Source organism: Limulus polyphemus, unplaced genomic scaffold, assembly GCF_000517525.1.
Source record: "Limulus polyphemus unplaced genomic scaffold, Limulus_polyphemus-2.1.2 Scaffold737, whole genome shotgun sequence".
NCBI lineage: Eukaryota > Metazoa > Arthropoda > Merostomata > Xiphosura > Limulidae > Limulus > Limulus polyphemus.
The window spans coordinates 334,076-359,599 of NW_013666347.1; the positions used below are offsets into that span (position 1 = coordinate 334,076).

The window sequence follows — 25,524 nt, forward strand, 5'->3', positions numbered from 1 at the left end:
CAGAGGGTAAATAACTTCTCAAACTCCATGATTAGTTTAAAAATACAAATATAATCACAACTTCCTGATTTGGCCTAGAAAATTTGTTTTATATGTACATGTTAACTGTTAAACAATAAATAAAATTAAACATCAAATTTAAGTAGCAATCCTCACGAAACATTATTTCAAACACAAAGAACTTGCTTTACTATGTACACAATGCTAGAACAGTATTCAGTTTTTATATAATGCTACTACATTTTGTCCTACTACTTCTATAAAAGATAGATGCTAACAATAATATTACGAAGGTGTTTTTGCGTTCCTTACCAACCCTGAAATGATTACAGTTGGTTCACATGAACAAACATTATTTGGTATTAACGAGTTTGTTTAAGTTTTAAAAATGCTGCTAAGATATCTAATATTACCACTACTAAGGTTACATTAAATATTACTACACAGAATTATATTCAACAATAAATAGTTTAATTTATAAGGCTTATTATATTTCAGTTACATTACTTTTTTCAGAGGTCTACAACAAATGGTAAAAACAAATCAAATATCACCGAGTTCCAAGCTCAGCAATGTTTATTCTTATAGTTAATTCATATGATATTCCCAGAATGCAAGTCCATTCTAAGTCTTCAAAATTAAAACACGTAAATACACTTTTTTTTTTTCAAGTAAGAATTCTTGCTGGATATTAAAATCGCTATATATTTTAGATCTCTATCAATGCCTTTTCATAAAGATCTACATTTCAGTGACATACAGCTAAACTTATGTGAACTGGGTCTCTAAACGAGTTTCCAAAAAACTGTAGAAAATAAAAATTGTCTTTTCAGAAAAGTAGGTGTTTCATTGTTTTGAATTTTCTTAAAAGAAAAAGAAGAAGCAGGTGAAACAATTTTTAAAAAAGCTTGAAAAATATTCTGTTAAAAATGTAAATTATTATTTTTCACCAGTAAAACGTATTACAATTTTAAACAACTTAAATAACTGGAATCTTACCAACTTCATCCTTTTTTTCTTTTCTTTGTTTCTCTGTTTGAATGCCAGCTGGTGGAGAAAAAGGATTTGTAAAACTTTAATAAGAGAACATCAAATAAAGAATCTGTTTACTGAAATATATGTTGAAGGTTATGAAAAAAAGTAGACTACAGGTTTGTTCATGTGGTTTTAGATAATTAACTTTGGTTTATATATCACCCATTCAGCCTGAACTACTTTAGTGTAAATTTTTATGTGTATCTATTTTAATAACAAAATGTTGTGTTAGTGCCAGATGCTTGCCACTTCTGCAATTGTGATTTGTTTCACATATTGGCCAGTAGAAAAGCCTGCTATTTACAATGATGGTAATCAATAAAACTACTATGAATTGTTGTCAAGTATATTTTCCATTCCATTTGTCTTCTCCCTTTCCAATTGCCTCATTAGAATCTGTATTCATATGTTATTGTATGGAGGTTGTGTAACAATGAATTTGTTATTTGACCCACTGGAAGCACCCCTTTGCAGGGTGTTAAATATCATAACTATCATGTCTTGACCAGCATTTTATTTACAATGTCAACCTGCAGAACTGAATGGCCTTTTGGTATTGCCAGCTCCACTGGCTTATACATTTAGTGTTTCTTTCTTATTGTCAGAGTTCCAGTCATGTGTTGAGATTGTTCAGTAAATTATGATCAGAAGAGCAAAGAATGAGGAAATGTTGCAAAAATTTCAACATTTTCGGAACATGACATTATAAACAAGTCAACTACTATCCTTCAACCAGTAAGTGTACATTAACTTTTGTGGCTAACTGGGTATATTTATGACTTGTTTAAATTAAAACAAACTGGCTATATAGCTAAGGCTTTTCTGATCCTGTTGCTTACACAGAAATGGCTAAGAAGTTCAATTTAAAATTCATAACAGCACAAAACAGTAGTATCAGTCATTTAAATTAGATAATGGAATTTTTTAAGTTAAACATCTCTGCACATGTCACAAAGTTTTAGTATCTTACATTCAAAATTTTATTAAACTAATTTTTGTTTATATTATACCACTTAGTATAGCATAAAATCTTAGCTAATAATTCATATTTTAATAGTATATAAGTTTTAAGTTCTTACTTTTATAAGGCAATATTCAAAAACATCCCAAATTTCCCCTAGTGTAAGAAATGATATTTTTTCTCTAGGCATCCCCTCTTCTCCAATTTATATTTACCACCTCTCCAATAAGTATGATATTTAATGTAAATTACTCACCATAAAATTATCATCACTCAGACAAACCATAATTTTTATAGCCTTCACTTGTTTGATTACAGAACCATCAAATAGAAAATGGACCCCTCTTGCCACACCCACCTGTCATATCCTCTCTTTCAGGATTTATTAATAGTTCTCTCTTATGTTTAATAATATATTATTTATAACCAAAAGACATCCAAAAGAAATCAAATGACATATTATATTAGATTGTTTTCTGAACAGAGAAATGGCAATTTCTTTTTTAGTACATGCTTCGCTCCCATGGGAAACATATCGACTAACTTGGATGAATTTGTTACGTCTCTTGTCGCATGGTTAGAAAGCCAGAAAAATTGTGATTGTTATGGGACATTGTCTGCTTTTTGTATGTGATTATTCTATGTTTTTAGTGCATTATTTAATTAAATGAAAAATTATTTAGTGCATTACTACCATTAATATAAAAAAGTAGGGTTAAGTGTCATTGACAGTCGACAGCAAAAAAAAGAAGACCCAGATAAGTACTTTATTTCTTGTTTTTCATATGTATTTTTTATTTAATTTCTATAAAAGTAAGTAAAATGTGAAAATATTAATCTCGTTAGGGTAGTTAAAGTTAGATTAGGTAAAATAAATAATAATAATATAAAAAATACTTCACGAGGCACACATGCAAGCAGCTCAGAGTAGCTTGTGGGTAATGTAATTCAATAGCGTAATGTGAGTTCCACATTCCCCAAGTGATTTACAACTTGTAATGGCACAACTAGTAATTAGACATGGTTCAAAGGGCAATAAAACAATGAAATGTAAGTATAAATAGATTTATACTGTTTAAAGTTAAAGCTACTTAGGATAAACAAATGTAGTTTCATGTTACAATTTGAAGTCATTCTAGAAAAAAAAGGGTAATTTATATTTATTTTTTTGGTGGTTACTAGGTCAGTCAAATATTAAACTCTCTCAACACAGGCTCAGTTATTTTAGTTAATTTTATAATAATTAATCAAGAATAAACATGAAAAACAAGAAATACAGTACTTATCTGAATCTTCTTTTTTCTTGCTGTCATCTGTCAGTGACACTTCACCCTACTTTTTTTATACTAATGGTAGTAATGCACTAAATAATTTTCATTTAATTAAATAGTTCACCAAAGAACATAGACTAATAACATGCAAAAAATAGACAATTTCCCCTTACTATCAAAATTTTTCTGGCTTTCTAACTATGCAACAAGAGACGTTACAAATCCATCCAAGCTAGTCGATATGTTTCCCGTGGAAAAGCTTGTACTAAAAACAAATTGCCATTTCTCTGTTCAGAAAACAATGTAATATAATATGTTCATTTGATAGATGAAAACCTTGGATTTCTATTAGTTATAAATGATTTATTATTAAACGTATAAGAGGACTATTAACAAATCCTAAAAGAAAGGATGTGACAAGAGGGGTCTCATTTTCTGTTAGATAGCTCTGTAACCAAACAAAATTGAATGCTATAAAAATTATAGTTACTCTGAGTGAAGACAATTTTATAGTGAGTAATTTACGTTTAATTTTGTAGTTACTGAAGGTGTGGTGGACAAAACAGAGAAGATACCTAGAGAAAATGTGTCACAATTCAGGATTTTTTTAAATATTGCCTTATATAATTAAGAACTTAAAACTTATATACTATTAAAATATTACCCTTTGAATTACATAATGTAGGAGCTACTTGTAAGCATACCTTGTGAAAAATTATTATTATTATTCTTTGTTTTACCTAATTTTTACATTTTAGTCAACTTTTATAATAATAAATATAGAATACACATGAAAAACAAGAAATAAAATACTTCCCTGGATCATCTTTTTTATTGCTGCTGATTGTCAACGACACTTAACCCTACTTTTTTATACTACTGGTACTATTGCACTAAATAATTTTTTAGTTAATTGAATAATCCACCAAAGAACACAGAATAATAACATGCAAAAAGCAGACAATGTCCCATAACTATAACATTTGTTTTTGCTTTCTCACTATGCGACAATAGCTGTTAAAAATTCAGTTGAACTCATTGATGTGTTTCCTATGAGGATAAGGTTTGAAATGGAAGCAAATTAGACAATTCTCTGTAAAGAAAACAATGTAATATAAAACATCATTTGACAGATTAAAACCTTGGATTTCTATTGGTTATATGGTATTAAATATTTTATGTATAAAATCAAATATTCATTTCATGCTTATATTTAGAAAAAATGACTAAATATCCTTTGTACTGTTTAATATTTCTAAGTTCGGATACTGCTTACTCTTAAAAACTAAGTGTATACTACTACTTACCTCCCTCTGTTGTCTCGATTTAAAAATTTCATCCTCAACTTCTCCCAAATCTAAAAAACATTGAAATGAATTGTATCTATGAAATACTAATAATTATATATGTACTTTAACTCACATTAACATTCTACAAAAGTGGATATATTTGATGAAAAAAATAGTAGAGATGAAAGCTCCAGTAGGGAAAAATAAATCCAATAACAGAGGTCATGTGACCAGGCAAAGCAGCTTTAAGCTTCACCTTCAAAGTTTCAATTTTGTTTTTTAATTTCCCAATATGGCAAAACTAGAGTCAGCTTAATTTTTTCAGTTCAGTGCTGAAGGTGACAAACAGTATAATCACAAACTTAGTTTCCAAACTATCAACATAAGCCTAGCAAATCACTGAGACACTACACGCTTATTCATATTCTCCCGACTTAGCATATATGTAGGCATAAGCCAATCAGCACTCTCAATCCAATTTCCCCCACCACGAATAGGTGAATACCAATTACAAACATCATTGTTATTGAAAGTTTCTATCAAAACTAAAAAAGAAAGGCTGAATATAGGGTGTATTGATAGACATAACTGGATTAAGTATTATCAGTAGATTACAGAAGTGTTAACGGTAATTGAGAAAGGTGTTGCGTTTCTTTCTCAGTACCTGAATTGTTGTATTTTTGATTGGATTGTTTGTAATGCGAATAATCATTAATTCAGTGGTATTCAAACATTTTTTACTGATGACACCCTAACCCACTTATCTCGATGCATGTGTAACACCCCTGCTGCCACATGCAACTTTTTTGTAGTTTTTTTATGTTTATGTTCTTAATTATTCTTTGTTTGGTGAAACTCTTGCGACACCCAGAGCAACTTACCACAACCCTAATTTTGAAAACCACTGCACTAATTACACAAGGTTTATACCCTAAAGCAGTATCATTTTAAGCCTGCAATCAAATCCAATTTAGGTATTCTTGCCAATAATGTAACTTACTATTTTTCATTTGCTCAGTGTTTCTAGCCAATTGATAAAAACATATGAAGTCTATCTATTTTCAAAAATTTCTCCCTGTTGACTCCCAGAGGGAGAAGTGAATTTTCTATATTTTGGGAGTCTTTTCTTTTATTCACATCATCTTTTTAAATCAAAATTAGCATTATGATCACTTTAATATAAACTTTAAATATCACTGAACTATCAAAACTGTGAGCATGTGTCTGCCATGGTCAAGTTTCATTAAAATATCCATAAAATACAAACATTTTTAAGACCCTGATTTAAATGTTGTTTAAACTCACCAGTCATAATCAACTGTACCCTGCTCAGGTTCACAAAGCCACTCTTGGTTAAATAACCCTAGAAAATAAAAACCAAGTCTCAATATTATTTTTAGACAGAGTGAAAGTACACCACACACACACACATACATATGTGAAAGAAAAAATATTATAATACTTTCATATAAGTGTGCAATTTTTTGTAAGTTGGCTAAATAAACCTTTTCTAAAGACGTATATGAAAAAGTTCTTTTGAACATCTATTAAACATTATTTATTTTGCCAATAATGAGACAATGAAACAACAGATGATGTGGCAAACAACTTCACTTTCTAAAAAAAATAGCTATTTAACAATTATTTCCACCTTGAAATATGTTGTGCAAGTTAACATGTAAAATATCACATTCTTTATAAATTACTCATGCAGTTTGTAAAGGGAAATGTAGCAGTAAGAGTCTAATGTAACATACAGTTTAGATTCTAAATATTATGATAGTAATAAATAAATTTTTAATAAAGAAAAAGATTTATTCAGTTTCCTTTATAGTACTATAGAATTTGTCTAACAAAAAGTTGGTATTTTAGAACTGTGGTTATGTGGTAGTGATAAAAAATCCTCATTCTGATAACTTATGAGAAATTAAACTAAAATTGATTATATTACATTAGTTACAAGTTTAAATGAATGTGTATAATTACAGCATTATGCTTGACTTTATGGATTTATTGTATAGTATCATTAAATAGTGTAAAAAAAAATCTATAAAGTTAATGAAAAAATTTGGTAGATGCAGTAATGATAATTATTTACTATGATTAATGTGATTATTTTTATTTACTATGATTAATGTGATTATTTTTATTTACTATGATTAATGTGAATATTTTTATTTACTATGATTAATGTGATTATTTTTATTTACTATGATTAATGTGATTATTTTTATTTACTATGATTAACGTGATTATTTTTATCTACTATGATTAATGTGATGATTTTTATCTACTATGATTAATGTGATTATTTTTATCTACTATTATTAATGTGATTATTTTTACTTAAGAGCAAAATATGATTAACAAGTGTAAAAAGACACCACAACAATAAACTGCTTGATTATTAAATTCTTAGATTTATATATTAAGCTTGGAACATTGTTTTCGATAACCACAAAAGTTACACAATAGGCTAACTATGCTCTGCCAACCACAGGTATCGAAACCTGATTTTTAACATTATAAGACTTCAAACTTTTGCTGAGTAACTAGGGGCTTCAAGTCTTATTGTGTTCAGAATTGAAAAAAAGTATTATAGTAAGCAGCAAAGATAATCAGCTGTTCTTTTAATTAAGAGGAGACTAAATATAGGTATCTATTTAACTGGTATTTTGATACTGACTGTTTTGTAACATTTAATGTTATCGTTAATGTGACAGCCAAAATAATTTTAGGTAGTTTTTTGTGTGTGTGTGTGTGTGTGTGTGTGTAGATATTATTGCCATGTAGTAGTGAAAACATTGTTGTTCCTATTTTTAGAGTTAGTAATTCATCTAGTTTTAGAAGCAAAGGGTTTTAAATTTAATTGTTTGTACATGAACATAATAGAACTAGTTTCTTGAATACTTACATTCTGAATATAAAATCACATGATTTTGTCATTAATTTTTATGTATAAATATAGTTCACTCATAAGGCTTGAGGTTGCAGTAGTTAATTATGGTTTTGATCCTTAGTTTGACTGGTTGGGAGGGAAGTATGTTAAAAGAGAATTAAGAAATCTATATCACCAAGCCAGAGAAAGCTGAACTAAAGTTTAAGACTTTGAATCAACGTTTTTTTTCCAAGCCAAGATGCACAGCATGTGGATTGAAGGCAGTCCTTCATGATACATGGTGGTCAAGCATTTTTAATGACTTTGTATTTGTTTCCAAAATTAGTTTAGCTGCCTTTTTTGTAGATTTTAGATAAGAATAGACCTTCTAGCTCTAAGTTAGAAGTGTTAGGATATTTGATATTCCTTGTCTTTTTTTGTTTGTTTTCTAAATTTTATGCAAAGCTAATCATCAGCTATCTGCACTAGTCATTCATAATTTTATAGTGATAGACTAGAGGGAAGACACCTAATCAACACTACCCACTGCCAACTTTTTGAATATTCTTTAACAATGAATAGTAGGGTTGATTTTCACATTATAATGCCCTCAGGGGTAAGTATGTATGGTGACAGAGTTTTGATTATGAAGCCTTCAGATAGCGAGTTGAGCTACCTTACTACAAGGCCATGTTAGGCCCTCTATTCTTTGGTACAACTTGCAAATCAATTGTTCATGTAAGAATAATTATGACCTGATCTATTTTATAGGCTTTACTGTAAACATGGTACTTTAATATTAAAAACACAAACCAAATATAAATAATGAAGTAAGTAATCGTTCTACAATCAATATTTACAACAAAGTACACAAAATCTAGTTCTTTAACTTTGAAAATAAAGCTTTGTGATGATTCTTATTCCCAAGTTAACAAATGATGTTCCAAGAGGAATACCCACTACATTTATTTTACAAAAGAAAATACTTTCCACCTAAATTAAAAATTATCTGAAAAAATTGTCCTCGAAAAATGGATTAACAAGTGTGTAAAAAGAATGAAATATTTTCCAGAGACTTACTCCTGTCTTATAAACAGTCTTCTTGTACAAATTGACAAGTCTATCAATAGCACCTTCTCTAAAAAAAATTAATAAAAAAATGTGCAATGTATACATAAAGAATAGTTGCAATCATTTCTATAAATAATGAATTCTTAATAAGGGGTAATGTGCCAAGATTTCAGTTTTAGGCTCAGAAGTCAAAAACTTAAAAATAAAAAACCAAATACCAGTAAAGTCAGTGAAGAGTAATAAACAGCTTTACAAATAGAAATATGTTTCAATATTTATTAAATTATATTTTCCTACAGTAGGTCTTTATCAAGTTATATATGTGTTAAATAATGCTTGCACAATTCAAATTACACTACACAGTAGGTCTTCATCAAGTTATATGTGTTAAATAATGCTTGCATGATTCAAATTACAATACACAGTAGGTCTTCATCAAGTTATATGTGTTAAATAATGCTTGCATGATTCAAATTACAATACACAGTAGGTCTTCATCAAGTTATATGTGTTAAATAATGCTTGCAGGATTCAAATTACAATACACAGTAGGTCTTCATCAAGTTATATGTGTTAAATAATGCTTGCATGATTCAAATTACAATACAAAGTATGTCTTCATCAAGTTATGTGTGTTAAATAATGCTTGCATGATTCAAATTACAATACACAGTAGGTCTTCATCAAGTTATACGTGTTAAATAATGCTTGCATGATTCAAATTACAATACACAGTAGGTCTTCATCAAGTTATATGTGTTAAATATTGCTTGCATGATTTGGACTGAAGGCATAAAAATGTACTGGCAAAATATTATTCAGGGCATTTTAGGGTTTCACAGTTGCTGAAGTATCCAAGTTAGTTTTATTTATAAAATATTCTTATACAAAAGTGTTTATTACTCATCATTAAATATACAAAATACTAATGCCTGATATACCTCACATTTAGGAAACCGACATTTTCTCAAAGGGTAATCAAACTATTAAAGAAAGAGAAAAATATTCTCAAAACAATAACTACATTTGACAAGTCTTATGAAACTGGGCAACTTAGGTTTTGTTGGTCATTTTTTTAAATCTATTTTTTTTCTTTAGCATTTACTTTTCTGTGCACTATATCCAAATATGTATATACAAACATGTACCATATTTAAACAACTATGAATATTAATAACCCACAAATTACCTGATCTCCAGAGAAGGAAGATGAGGTAAAAAATCATTTCCAACAAAGAAACACATGAACACCCAGTCATCAATAGCTCTCTAAACAAATAAAAGCAGAAATGTTTATAATGATATACAAAATATAAAACCAATCTGTAATACATTTTCCATTACAGTAACAGTTGCTGCTATACATATATAACTCCCAATGCTACACAACATACAAAACTCATGTAACTATAGAAAAAGGTAATGAATGCTTGAAAAATTCTCTTAGCCACCGAGTCTTTAAAACTTTTCATAAACCTTTGGACCAAAACAGAAATTAACTATTGAACATACCAAGAGTTCCAAGAAAGTACGAGAAACACAAATGGTTTTTCCTCTCAAACTATACAAAATCAGATGAGACAATGATGATACATCATCACCCATGCTCATACTTCAAATTAACACATACTTTAAACAAATACTAATTCTTTGTCATTTAGTATAAATATTGTCATAAAAATTTACCTCCAGATCAAAAGTAAATGGAAGATTTCTCATAGTCAGTTCTTTTTCTAAGTATTCCCGGAGTATATTCAAACGAAGAAAGATAAACTGGGTTTCGGCACCTAAAGGTTTCTCTAGTTCATCATACTATAAAATCAAAAATAAATACATTACACTCATACATTGAAGAAATAGATACAAATCAAACTAAACAAATTTTAACTCCTGTCATCAACAGTCTCATTAGTTATAGATGTAAATGCAGTATTACACTTGTCATGTAAGCTATGACGATGGCAATGCTTAATACAACACTTACTTCATTATAAGCTTAGTACCCAACACTTAAATGGAATAGTTAAAAATTTGTATTAAAGCATAAACTTTGTACTAATTTTATAAGATATTACGAATAAAACTTACATTCCATAATAAATTGACGAAAAAAACAACAAAATACTAGAATAATCACAAGCCTTTTCATGGTTTGTATATTTTTTATAAACACAAGTACAGCTTTCTTTTCTTCATTTACAAAAACAACAGCTTTGATGTATATGAAACTTGGACATCACACCCACCACCCATATTTAATTACAGAGTTGATAATTAAACTAAATCAAATACAGAAAGTACATAACAGAGTTCCATAACCTGTTTTTGTTTAAATGCTCTTCAGCATCCTTCAGGGAATTTACTCAAATACAAAAAAAAACAAAAGGGCTAAATATTCTAAACAACTGCTTTTGCTAACTTTAAAGAATAGGTGGATGATACTACTAAGGTAGGCAGGTTATCCTGTCAATGTGAGACAGAGCTTTGGCAGAAGGCACAATTCCCCAATGGAGGTTTGAGAGCATGCCCTCTGGGAAATTTTGAAAATCACAACCAACACTTTCCTGCATTTTCTGGCCTTTTTTACATTATATATCTTTATAGGTTTTAGCTTTATTTGCACCGAGAGTAACAATCCAGTTTTTTAACACCACTATAATTTTGTGTCTTCTATTATTCTTATGATGCCTCTGAAGTACATGAAATTAGTCTTTAAATTTTTATATGTTCAAACACCTATAGGTACATCTTTCACCATTCACCGTGTAGAAGAAACTTAAAAGTTTAAACATTCCCAACTCATTAAACATAAACAACTATACAGCAGCATGACTTCTTTTCTTCTCATTATTAAAGTATATCAAAGTGATATTCATCTTGTTCAAAACACTGAATTAAACACTTACTTTGCCTTGCTTTTCTTTTGGAAGTCCAGCACAATCCTTCATCTCATGTCCTGAATGAGTATTAATCACATGCAACAAGCACCAAATTAGGCTCTTTCAGTTAAAAATAACATGGAAAACTGATATGCACTTTGAATATAAAAGATAAATACCATGGCTAAAAGATTACAGAAGTAAAAGCAAAATCTAATATTATTACTATTGTATTATCCTGCTTAATTCATGATGTTAAAAAACATGTAAGTTCAAGAAATCAATTTAACACAGAGATACAATACCCTATAACCTAAGTGCTTTTGAAAGAGAATCCCAGTTTGCTCCTGAGGAAGAAAAGTACACCTTTCGAAACACTCTGGCAATAGGGTATCATATCTTTGTGTTACTCTAGTTAATAATAACATAGTTCAATTATTTATACCTGCTCTTCTTTCTATTATTTAAAAAATACTAAATTATTCATTGAACAAAGAGTTTTCTCTGCTGGCACATAAAAAACTACTAACCAATCTGTCCACAAATGTCACAAGGACGTGGTTGATTTGGCTTGAACTCCTCTCGAATAATTGTAAAGTTAGGCTCATGAGTAGCCAATCCTAAAAAAAATGTTAACTATAACTTTGAGAGTCAAGATGATACAATAACACTACTTTCATAAAACATAAACACATTCTCATTGTTTTAAAACACTGGCAATAAGGTCCTTGCAAACCTTACATCAATAAACACCTTCCACCAAAATAATCTTACTTTTTTTTATTAAAGTACAGTGCACTTTTAATAGACCAATGCCATATACTACATAAAAAGAACATGTGGTAAAATATTTCAATGTTTATTACTATTCAGACATAGCCTATTTCTCCTCTAACTGTGCTAAGAGAAGCCACAGATACAAATATGAGAAGAATGATTGCAGGCTATTCGTGTAGTTGCTGTATTTTCACATGTATGAAACATACTCTTGCATTTCAGAAAGAAGTACACATGAAAAATGCAATGATACACAACCTGTCTGTGCAAGTTACAGGAATCTGCATATCTTCAAAGATTGGAAGATTTTAGTAAAATTTTGGCTCATAATCTTTTGGATTTCCACCTAATTTCAAATTCAAACATCGTCCAAGAACAAAAATGATAAACAAAACCAGTATTACAGCAAAGGTATTATACAAGAGCAAGTACAACAAAATCAGTATTACAGCAGAAGCATCATCAAAGAGCAAGAAACATAAAAACAAAATCCATATTACAGCAGAAGCACTATCAAAGAGCAAGTAAACATAAAAACAAAATCCATATTACAGCAGAAGCATCATCCAAGAGTAACTATCATAAAAATATAACCCGTATTATAGCAGAAGCATCATCAAAGAGCAAGTATTATAAAAACATAATAAGTATTACAGTAGAAGCATCATCAAAGAGCAAGTTTTATAAAAGCATAATCCATATTACAGCAGAAGCATCATTCAAGAGTAAGTATCATAAAAATATAACCCACATTACAGTAGAAGCATCATCAAAGAGCAAGTATTATAAAAATATAAGTATTACAGTAGAAGCATCATCAAAGAGCAAGTATTATAAAAATATAAGTATTACAGTAGAAGCATCACCAAAGAGCAAGTATTATAAAAATATAAGTATTACAGTAGAAGCATAATCAGAGAGCAAGTATTACAGCAGAAGCATCATCAAAGAGCAAGTATTATAAAAACATACCCAGTATTACAGCAGAACCATCATCCATAAGCAAGTATCATAAAAAATACAACCAGTATTACAGAAGAAGCATCAGATTAGCATGCCTCTTTTTTCTTGCTTTATAACAATGAAATAATATTTAATTCAATGACATCAGTAATCTGGCTAACTCACATATAATACATATTCTTGTAACATTACACGGAATAACTAAAATATAATCATCTTTCAGATAATGAGGAGAGATTCTGTTATACTTAGTTTTTTCTTATTTGTAAAATTTATTTTTAATAACATTAAAAATTTTTTTATGTATCTACTTATACCTCTTTCTATACAATTTAATGAGATTATTTTAAGTCTTTACTTTGTTACTGTTGTGAAAAAACATTAGATCTCTGACTAGTAAAGTATAAGTTCTTATTAGCTTTTAAAACATTCTTAATATTACTTGAATATTCAAAATACACAATATACATATTTTAGAAGAGTACTCACCCAGCATAATGAGATCAGCTAAATGTAGGGAAAAAAACAAACAAAATAGTAAATTAAATACAGAGCTTATAATTGCAACAATTTTATATTTATGTAAACTATCTCTCATTACAATATCTCACTTCATATTAGAACTTCTAATTTACAAAACCTGAGCTTTAACAAATTATCACTTTTACACCTGGACACAACACATTTATTTACTGCTTGTTAGTAACAGATTTGTTGTACAAAACTTACACCGTGTATATTTTTATAATTATATGAACTGTTTTCAATGAATAAAGCTTTACACAGGGTTGTTCACAATACTACTTCTAGTGACCACTTGTTCAATTTTTTCCACTACCTATCATATGCAATGTTAGCCAGTTTTGTGATATGCTTTGTTTTTTCCTTGCTTTACTGATACAGTTCAACACTACAGGTATCTTTTCTTCTCTGAAACGTTAAAAGTTCATGTCTTGCATGCTTTTATAGTCTCAGAATAGAAAAAAACACTTCATATTGGAAAGTGGAAAGTCCCATAGTGACCCTTATCAGAAGAGGTCAATTTTAAGTGTGCCATATGCACTTGTATATAACAAAATTTTTCAACTGAATTGAATGAGAGTGTCAGGGCCTTTTATCCTGTGTAGTTGCAGGATTGGGGATAGCTCAGAACAAAATGATTGGATATGCGTATTATTACCATGAATTGGCCAAAAACACATCAGTCCCTTATAGCTAAACAGAACCCCAAAACTTGGAACTGTGAATAAGATGATTCACAAAGATTTAAGTCTATAAAAGTTACACAAAACCCATGTTCAAAGTTTTTATCCACAGCACAAGATCAAACAGAAAAACAACTATAGAAAGCTGTACAAATGTGAAAAATGGAAGTATGTTATCACACTGAACAAAGCATCTATATATTTAAATTTCTACAAAAATTCAGGCACATTATTAACATCCTGCCAGTGATACATTTCAAAATTAAAAAATACAGTCAGTCAAACACCTGGAAAATTGAGAAAAATGACACCCTGCACACAATCAAGTTAACAAGTTAATACCACTACATCATGAGGAATTACCACCTTTTTACAGACTGGATACTAATAAGTTATGGCTCTATCAAGATAAAATATTCTGACACATGTTCACAACAACATGCCAGTTCCTCCATAAGACGAATCCACATTTTACTATTAGTGGACATAAGTAATGCACTTATGTGACTTTGGGTTACTCAAATAGTCACTCAGAAGTCATCGTCTACACAGAGTTTATGGATTTGGAAAAACATAAAGATGAGAGGAGAAAATAATATACTTCAATGAATTGCACCAAAGCCTCCTGTAGCAGAAACTGTATTGTAAAGACATTGTCCATTATCAAAGCCATCACTCTGAACACCACTGATGGTAGTAAATTGGAATACAAATCCTAGGCTCTCCTTATATCATTACCAAAGAGTGTGAACACATCTCCTGTATATTTTACACATATGAACTACATTTAGCAGACAAGCACCGTTATTCAACAAATAAATCCTCATGAAAAACCTCTTGTGACTAAATGATAGTTTTACCCATTTTTTTTAACTACCAATGATTACTGAGAAGGTAATATAACTTTTAACATACCAAACAGCTTTATACTAATCTTTCATCTTTAAAAGTCCAATAGAAACCCTGCTTTAATAATGGCCGAGAGATACACATATAGGTGATAACAACAAATTATCTTAATCATGTGTGTGTTACAATGTAATTAATTACCATTTGTTTCACATTTACTTATTGTTAATGAAGTAAAGTACCACCTGAAAATATTTTCTCATTTGTATGCTTTAGACTTGCATAACAGTTTATATTACATGCATGAACATGAATAGAGGCTACTTTGCACTGTTTGCAAGTAGGTGAACCACAAATAACAGGCTTTACAATTCTCTGTCAATGAAATTCATAATACATTAATGGTTAAGCTCAGTAAGCATGTTTGCACATCAATACACATGTTAAAGCAGTTCTGATCCCACTTGTCAGCTTCTATGACTGTTTGTTACTGATATTTGTGAAACGTTATATAAGGGCTATTTGCACTAACCATTCCCTAATTTTGAACTGATAGACTAGAGGTCAGGCAACTAGTTAACAGCACCCACTGTCAATGCACGAGCTACTGTAAGCAAATAGTAGGATTTGACAATCACTCTTATAATGCATCAATAGCCACGAAGTATGGAGCTTTTGTTGTGGCAATAGGAAACAAACCATGTACCCTAAGATTCACAAGGTCATGCCAGACCAAACTCCTACAAAACAAACATCATGATGCAGTAACTAATGGTTCAAGTCTACTACTGCATGAAAATTGTTTTCATCCAATTGATGAACTTATTATCTCATATTTCACACTTGGGAAATTTGTTATTAACAGTCATAAAGTGATTACTGGTTATATAATTTTAATCTTTTTTTTTTATTACAACTAATATACTTATTCATGTTATGTTATAAACATGTCATTTTTGTGATTTAAATATTTATACACCATATTAAACACTTCTAATTCAGGTTTTATAGTTTTTACATTTCTCATAAACATATCCTAATTCCACATTATTGAAAAATTCATTCTTTGTTACATTAAAATTTTGGATGCAATTTGTAAACCTTGGAATAACACGTACCATCCAATGAAAATTTATATTCTGGGGTTAAGATTTCATAAGAGTTCATTCAGCAGTTCATCTGCATGTACATATATATATACATAAGCTGCCTGATACTGTCTGTGAAGTTTCTTGACATTTGAAACAAAATTACATATACAGACAAGTTATGAATTTTTAGAAGTTATTACCGGGTAGTATTATACTCATAATGGTTAAGGCAATATAGAAGTTAACTATTGTCACTTTTCATAAACTTAAACTTTAATAGATTTTACTATGCACAAACTTAAAAAACCACATTCACAAAAAAAGATTTGAATAAAAGTATAAGTGTGTATTTGTACAAGAACCTGAATTAAAAAAAAAAGAGATTTAAAATTTCTTTTATTTTAAAAATAATATTTAATATTTGAATACAACTGCACACAATATTAAGTTAAAATGTTAAATTTAAAATTACATACCATCAGCCCCACATAAACAATGATGTGTGTTTGGATCATGGTCTGGATTAGCTGTGAAAACCAAAAAACATGGCAAATATTCATCACATAAAATGACAGAAAACAAGCAAAGCATACGAGTTTCAAACATATTTACAAGACAGACACTTGTTATTAACTTATATTACTTTAATCAAAAAGTATAACAGGTAAATAAGATTATTTAATTTGTTACCACTACAAGGATGCTTTCCATGTTTTTGTTAATACACACACACACATGATAATAGTTTCATCAAGGTTTTTGTCTTGATACCATGTGTTTTTATGCATTTCACAAAATAAATATTCTTAAATAAGGGTTCTTATTAGACATTTAGATCAATTATTATTATATTATTATGTAAATATTTATTTCTATTAAATACTTTACAATAAACTTCTCCAGTTTGTTTGTTTTGAATTTCGTGCAAAGGTACACGAGGGCTATATGCACTATTCGTCCCTAATTTAGCAGTGTAAGTATAGAGGGAAGGAAGCTAGTCATCACCACCCACCACCAACTATTGGGCTACTCTTTTACCAACGAATAGTGGGATTGACCATCACATTATAATGCCCCCATGGCTGAAAGGGTAAGCATGTTTGGTGGGACGGGGATTCAAACCCGCGACCCGCAGATTGCGAGTCAAGCGCTCTAACCACCTGGCCATGACGGGCCTAAACTTTTCCAATTTAAGACTTTGTAGGCTGCTTTTTGGAAACAGTTTTTGAATAAATAATCAAATTATTTATCAGAAAGCCTAATTCTAATATGACTGCCCTAGCTTTTGAACTGATAGCTTTCTACTTAAATGGCAAGAATACAGAACTTGGATACACATATTGCACCTTCAAGCAATTTATATGATTAATATGTAATCATTATCTGGGACATATGATAACTAAGTTTAACTATTAAGTCAATAAATGGGCTTGAAAAAAGAAGTTTGAATCAAATAATAAAATCTTACCCTGATTTTAATGTGTAGTGACTTATATAATTATCATATGTATATACATTTATGCTAATGACATTAAAAATCAAAACTTTTTATACAGAGTGAAACTACGCTGGGCCATTTTATGTCCAAAATAACTGCAAACAAAGCCTATATTTAATTTCTAAAATATATTTTAATACACTTCTAGCTTTTAAGGAATTAGAAAAATAATATGTCTATGTTTGTTTTTATAATGTGATGTTAACATAAGTACATGAAACACCTAATTTTTTTTTAATTTTTTTTATACACACAAAGTAGTGGGAGTTAAATAATAACATTAATTTAACCCTTTCCAGTCTGGAAGGGTATCAGGATATCCTTGGTTCTTTTTTGTTCTCGGTGAAAATACTTAACCAAATTGTATGAAACTTGAGACAAACTTTCTAAATGTCTAGTTTCTGCCTGGAAAGAAATTACAAATTTTATTTAGTATTTGAATAATTTTTAAGTTTGAGAAGTCTGACATTTTGTTGTAAAATACTTTTAATATTGATAAGAAAGTTCAATTTTATATATCCAATAAGTTTACATTTTTTCATATTAAAAATCTATTTCTTTTGATACCTTATTTTGGCAATTGAACCAGTTAACTTTTCACTGTAAGTCAGGTAATTTTCAGGTAATGAAAATATAGCCTTCCTACTTCAGTAGCTGTATGTTGGGTTTAATTGTTTAAAAACAAAGTTGTATTCTGCCATGATAGATAAGCCATCATATTGGCATCTCAACAACAAGGCAATTAATATGTGCGAATATGGATTTTTGAGTAACAAAGTTAGAGCAGGCACAATAGCAAGCCTGTACCATCTTTACTCACCTGAATGATGAAAAAAAAATCAGGTGTTAAATGATTAATTAACAGGTACCATTTTACTAATCTAGTAAACTTGCCTCAAAAACATTGCTAAAAGGTTAAAATTTGGGGGGTGGTAAATTGTGGTCATTATTCCATGTGCACTGGTTATTTAACACGCGCGTCATGCTAACACACTAATATCAATTGTCTCGTAAGAAAGACATGTTCACAATAAAGAACTGTCCTTTATATGCATGTTTGTGTGATATTCAGTATACAAAAGAATAGATGCTTTAATGTTCTGTGTATGGCACTGTTAATCAAATTACTAACACAGTGCAACAAAATATTATATCTACTTTTAGAACTCACAAGTGACAGATGTTTGTTAATATTAAAAGTTGAGTTCAAGGTTGTCATTATATACTTTAAAAATTAACTGTTCATATGTGTCAAAATTAAGGAATTTTCAACATTCTATAAATTTTCAATCATTAGTAAACATTAGAAAATACAGGTTTCAATAAAAAGACTGACTTCTCATTTTAGAAGCTAAATCATTACCTCTCTGTCTGCGAATGTAGTCCATGATCTTGTGCTCGCCTTCACCCGGAACATTTGCATCTGAAAGAATGACTTCAATGTTCTTCCAACCAGGATCATTGTTAAGTCGGTTATGAATGTAATAATCTAAGCATTTGGCTAAACGAGCCATGAAAGGGGTGCCCTATAAGAAGAGAAGGCAAAATCTTTGGATGTAAATTAAAACAAATACACAAGTATCAAATGTTCAAAAGGGCTGCAAAAAGAAATTCCAGCATTAAGGGATGTAATCCATAGAACACAAGGTAAGCATTAATGACATGCATGCTAATTATTAACCAAAATTCAAAATAGTCTCCATTAATAGATTCTTGAACACATCCTAAGCCACTCACTATATTATTCTTTGCAACTGAAACAGGTCTTTTATAGTTACAAAATATACTGTGCAGTATAGATAAAATAAAGGTGTTGACCTAAACATTACACGTTATATTTTGTTTGTTTGTTGAATTTCATACAAAGTTACTTGAGGTCTATCTGCATTAGCCATCCTTAATTCAAAAGTGATAGACTTTTAGGGAGGCAGCTAGTAAACACCACCCATTGCCAACTTTGGGCTACACTTTATCAACAAATAATTGGATTGATCATCACATTACAATGCACCCATGGTTGAAAGAGTAAGCATGTTCAGTGATGGGATTCGAACCTGCGACCCAGTTGACTGTTGTACTCACCATACCATAAAAAAAATAAATACAAATTGTATGAATAATCCTGGGTTTGCATACTATCCAGATTACATTTTGAATGTAACTCACTAACATGCACAGAAGGGGGTTTAAAGATGGCATCATTGCTACAGTTAAATAGACAAATATGTGTCATCTCTTGACAATAAAACCATTATACTTCCAAAAAATAAGAAACCTCACAACACGAGTACCTTTGAAAGGTAGACCTTTCTTCATCAGAGGTAAGATTATCCCAGTTTTTCCATGATCAAGAAAGGATTTCTTATTTTTGCCTTTTATTGATCTTAAATATTGTAAGAACAAGTCTTCCTAATGGCCATTTAATTTCAAATTTTTCAATGATGAAAAACACAAAAATTGACTTAAACACGGGGTGATAAAAAAAGAAGTAAATGAGGAAATCATGCAAAAAAATTAGATGGATGGAATTTGAAGATATAAACTAAACAATGATCATTCAACAATTTTGACGTCAGTACATTTGGAAATTAAATTGAAAATAAACACACACAATACAGTACAAAAAGATATCCATAACAAAAGTGATACTAGGTTCAGCATTTAAAAATTTATTTATAACTCTCAAAAAATCACTCATGCACAATTCACCCATTAAATTATAATGAAAGGGTCACAACAAGAAATCTACATAAAGTAACTAGAAGTCCATTATAGAAAGTGAACTCAAAAATAGAAAACTGAATATCACTAACATGATGGAAAACTGCTTATGACTGCATTTTGGATGTATGCAATCTTATCATTATCTAAGATTTATCAATCTAATTTTAAACATTTAATTAATAACTTGAATACATATGTGTAAATATATTTTTATTTTATTCTTACTTTCTTAAATACTGTAACTCAGTGTAATTCACATAATAATGTTGTTAGCTAACTATGTTTTCTATCAGTGATAGTGTGAAAACGTTTTATATAATTTGATCATTATTTGGAATTTCTTTAACCAACTTTTTCTAAACTCGCCTTGCAAAACTGTACAATTATTTCTGAGAAAACAAGATTTTTTTTTTACATCTTTAAACAAAAATGACACCTAAACTTACAGGAGTAATGCAGTTACTATCAAAGTGTTCTTCTTTTGGCTTTTCAGGTGGTAGATGGGCTCCTCTTTTATCTAATTCTTCTCGAATTCGAGATACTTCAGAAGTTTTTTCAACAGACTCCTTTGATGCTCTAAATCGTCGGGATCTCTGTTGGTTCATTTTTGCTCGTGGAGCCTGAATATAAGAAAAATTACACTTACAAACAATAAAATTAAAATGCAAAATAGGAATAGTTTTTGGATTCCACACAATTATCATTATAAACCTTTGGGGGTTCAACTTCACCCTCCTTCTCAGTTATTCATAGCTGTATGTGAAGGAATAGTTGTTTTTTAGATTCCACACAATTATCATTATAAACCTTTGGGGGTTCAACTTCACCCTCCTTCTTTCTCAGTTATTCATAGCTGTATGTGAAGGAATAGTTTTTTTTAGATTCCACACAATTATCATTATAAACCTTTGGGGGTTCAACTTCACCCTCCTTCTTTCTCAGTTATTCATAGCTGTATGTGACACCTCTGCTATTTTTCTCACTGTTTCAATAAACATTAAAGATAAAAATTATTTGTTATAACTTGAAAACTGTAAGAACATGTTTCTTGAGTTCAATCAACTTATGATCATAAGGCATTTAGATGCCTTTTCATTCTTAATTTCACACATGGCATCCCAAAAGAATTTGGGAAATATATGTCAGCCAAAATTTATTTGAATGGGATTTTATTGTATTTAAGATTTAAAAAAAATTTAATTTGATTTATGAAAAAATATTGCATATAATGCAAGCTATCGGAAAATGGATTCCAGCCAATGGCTCTGGGACTCCAAACAACTTGTGTACGTGTGTGTGTGAACAACTGCTCTTACCCTGTAACAATGCACTGATGGTTATGAAATCCAAAATTCAGAAAAAAATTCCTCTCTTCTTTGAGGTGTAACATTTTGGCTTAAACGTTATTTGAAGAGAACTTAACTCAAGAAACAATAGTTTGGGCTTAGCCTACTACAGTCCAAGTTGATCGTTTACAAAAATTAAATACTGCTACAAGAAACGCAATACTCTTAGAGATAAGTACTATCACACATAACAGTGGACTTTCAACATTACAATGGTCAACATTCAAACAGAAATGAATATGATCCATACCTACACACCATCAATTCACACTAACAATGTGCTGTACGCAGTACATATACATGTACCTTTTACACTTTGTGTTACTGTACAAACGAACCTTTTTTCTTTCACATGTGTAGAAATTCCGAAGAATTAAATTTGTTGTTATCATGAAAATTTACAGTAAACAGTGACTGCACTGTTTGATTTTTGAACATTTAATAAAACTTGCATAAGCAAAGAATTGTAAATTTTTGACTTCTAAGGAAAATCCACATTAATATATCCAGCAAGTTGAATTGTCTCAAACGTAACACTAACACTGCATCTGATAACATTTCCTCTTTGATGATCTTTGAGTGACTTTTCCTGTGGTATCTTCAATCCAAACAGCTGCTTGTAGAAGCAGCTCACTTTTATAAGCCCTAAACAGCAATGTACCATGGAATTTACATACAAACTTAGGGTATTACTACACCAACTCTATTAGTAATACAGTCTTGTTCTAATTACATTTCTAATGTTGAAAATGTGTTTAAGCTATTAAAATACTTTGAAATTATATATTAATCACATTCAAATATCAAGGTCTGAATATAAAAAGCCTTTCAGAAATGTCCAAAACATAGTACAATTCACTTACATCAAATAATTAAAAACTTTGGGACACAACTTTACTTATACACAGTTCAAAACAGTAGCATTACAAACTTAAATTACATAATGTGCATTACTCTAAAGAATAGAATACCATTATATAATGGCATCAAATTTTAACTTTTCCACGATAAGATCTCGCCAATATTCCTGAAACAAGTCTTTACTGCCATACATTAAAATCCTGCAGAGAAAGATAATTGATATTGCTCAATAGTTTCACGATTACACGTATAAGCATTCACTTATTGTCAAATACAATTTCTTTATGAGATCGTATATAACCGAACTTGTTCTGAATAGTTCATTCTCAATGTACGCAACAGAAGTACACATACTCACGTGATTATGCTTGCTATTCATTCATGAATTCTTAATGTGTTGTTCTACAAACAATCATAAATAATGGAAAGTTACTTCCTATCAGTACTGTAATTACAAGTGGTTTCCATTCAGAAATATCCTTTAGTTAATAATGGTGATTTTTTTTAAACACTTATCATATTTGGCAAATTTTGATGGCTGTTCATGAACATTTAAAAATTTTTTCATCTTACTCTTAGCATTTTTTGGTACAAAATGACATTTCTTTGACTTTTCAAACAAACTGAATTTTTCTTTCAGAAGCAACATGAACTAATTACAATATAAGTTCTTAGAGGGGTGATGTTTGAAGTTTCTTCATTAATGGCAAAGTTTCACTTCGTTAAGAAGTAAAGAAAAATTAAAAAACGATGAACTAATAAAAATTATTTACAAGTAAGAATGGTCTGATGAATTTCTAGGAAATTATAATACAACTTCCAAACATGTAAAAAATAGAGTAAACAGGAACTTAAAATATTGAATACATGTCAAATGCCCTTGAGATGATGATCTTATAATGCAAAAATAAACTTACCACCCCATCAATAGCCATGTATAAAAGCCTTCTAGGTCTTACTATACTGAATATGCGGTCAATGTACTCAAAAATAGCAACCATCATTTCATCTTCATTTTTGGGGGCTGGTCTAGAACATATAAACAAGACGTACATATATTTTTAGCAACATACATATTTATTCACTTGATATACTAAATATCTAACTGGTTGCTGAGTATTCTTACAGATATACTGACTCCACCTTACGTTCTACAGAAAATTTATCACTACCGTATCTCATAATTAAAAACTTGTACACATTTTTTTAAACCTAATATAAACATTACAATATTCCTGTTTGACACTATTTTATCAAGTCCTCAGAACAGAAAACTGCTATCAGAATTACAAGATTAACTGTAAGAAAAAATATTCAATAGTCAAAAAAATGATTAATTTATTCCTGGTTAATTCAGTAATTGGCCATTTAAATCTATTTACCAGAGTCATACTGTAACATATCTATTCAGTAAAAACTATGAATTTGGTATGCTGGTCATAGAATCCCAGTATTATGTCCAGCTACATTAATTTAGTTAATAACTTGAGAAACTACTATGTACAATAGAACAATATGACTGGAGATGCAACCTACTGCAAACTATATATCCAGATTGTTCTTAATAATGTACTTTTTATCATCCAGTACTTAGTATCTACAAGTAAGAATAACTCTATGAAAGAACATTATGCTAATGTAATAGTAAATTAAGAAACAATGGTTTATATGGATAATTAAGTGGTGTATTTTAGGGGAACATACAACATACACATTTTAATAGTTTTGAAAAAAATAAATTACTATAACAAATTGAAGAAAAGAGAAAGAAAACTGATGTCAAATGAATATGCATCCTTATTCATTCTGATTTTTTATCTGAAATCTACATCTTTTAGTTTCAAAACTATGTGTTATGGTTTTTCTTTTATGTACTGCGTCTGAAGCATCTCGTTGCAATGACCGGCAGTAATCAGCCATCATGCTGATGTTCAACATTCCCTGATACCTTCTCTCCATTTCCCTGATGTCTTGATGAAACCTCTCCCCCTTGTTCCTTGCTGACAGCACCAAGATTTTCAGGGAAATAGTCAATATGTGAGTGTAAGAAATGAACTATTCAAGCTCATATTACAACCCAACTCTTTGAATTTATCGGGCATGTTATTGACAATATTTTTGTAATTTGGGTCCTTGTTGATTCCTAAAAATATGTCAATAACATTTTTAAAGGCAATCTATGCTTCTTTTTCAACTTTCCTCATTGTTCTTTCGAAATGTTCATCCGAAGTCAATTTCCTTATCTGAGGTCCAACAAAAATCCCTTCTTTAAGTTTCACTTCTGCAAGAGCTGGGAATTGCCCACATAGATACTTGAAACAGTTACCATCTTTGTATATGACCTTTACAAACTGCTTCATTAAGCCCAGTTTTCTGTGAAGTGGAGGTAGCCAACCAAGAAGTTCAAGATTTTCATATGTTTCCTTCAAGTGAACTGAACAAGCAATAAGAACAAATGCACATATATGACCATTGTGAAGGAGAACACCTTTTAGACTTCTTTTCGAGGAATCAATGAACAATCGTCACTCACTTGATTCATAGACTGCAGCTCCTAGTATTGGTATTAATTCAGCAATATTGTTGCAATAAACCAGTGAGGTTTCTTGCGTAAAGTATGATATAAACTCTTTCTCACCATTCCTGTACCAGTAAAATGAGATCCCTGGAGAAAGTAAATTCTTAGCCCGTAGTCTTGACTCCAAAATCTCTGAAGAATCCTATGGAAGGCCCAAATTTCTCACCAAATCATTAAGTTCACCTTGTGTGAAAAGTTGTGGTTCACCAGATGTTTCAGGTTGATCATCATTTCTACTGACATCAGAT

The 25,524-nt window shown here is 30.1% G+C and overlaps 1 protein-coding gene across 3 annotated transcripts in view; it reads right to left on the reverse strand.

Moving 5' to 3' along the window:
• The window catches only part of LOC106460266 (5'-3' exoribonuclease 2-like), a 68,858-nt gene that overhangs the window by 37,183 nt on the left and 6,151 nt on the right, over window positions 1-25,524 (reverse strand). For all 3 annotated transcript variants that reach the window (XM_022386938.1, XM_013919952.2, XM_013919954.2), the window contains exons 4-16: window positions 23,616-23,727; window positions 20,938-21,111; window positions 19,131-19,293; window positions 16,746-16,796; window positions 13,614-13,631; window positions 11,915-12,004; window positions 11,412-11,461; window positions 10,192-10,317; window positions 9,695-9,774; window positions 8,515-8,572; window positions 5,862-5,919; window positions 4,575-4,624; window positions 1,000-1,047 (exon numbers count right to left, since the gene is read on the reverse strand). In XM_022386938.1, coding sequence (XP_022242646.1) covers window positions 1,000-1,047; window positions 4,575-4,624; window positions 5,862-5,919; window positions 8,515-8,572; window positions 9,695-9,774; window positions 10,192-10,317; window positions 11,412-11,461; window positions 11,915-12,004; window positions 13,614-13,631; window positions 16,746-16,796; window positions 19,131-19,293; window positions 20,938-21,111; window positions 23,616-23,727 — 1,078 coding nt within the window. The remainder of the gene's footprint in view (window positions 1-999; window positions 1,048-4,574; window positions 4,625-5,861; window positions 5,920-8,514; window positions 8,573-9,694; window positions 9,775-10,191; window positions 10,318-11,411; window positions 11,462-11,914; window positions 12,005-13,613; window positions 13,632-16,745; window positions 16,797-19,130; window positions 19,294-20,937; window positions 21,112-23,615; window positions 23,728-25,524) is intronic.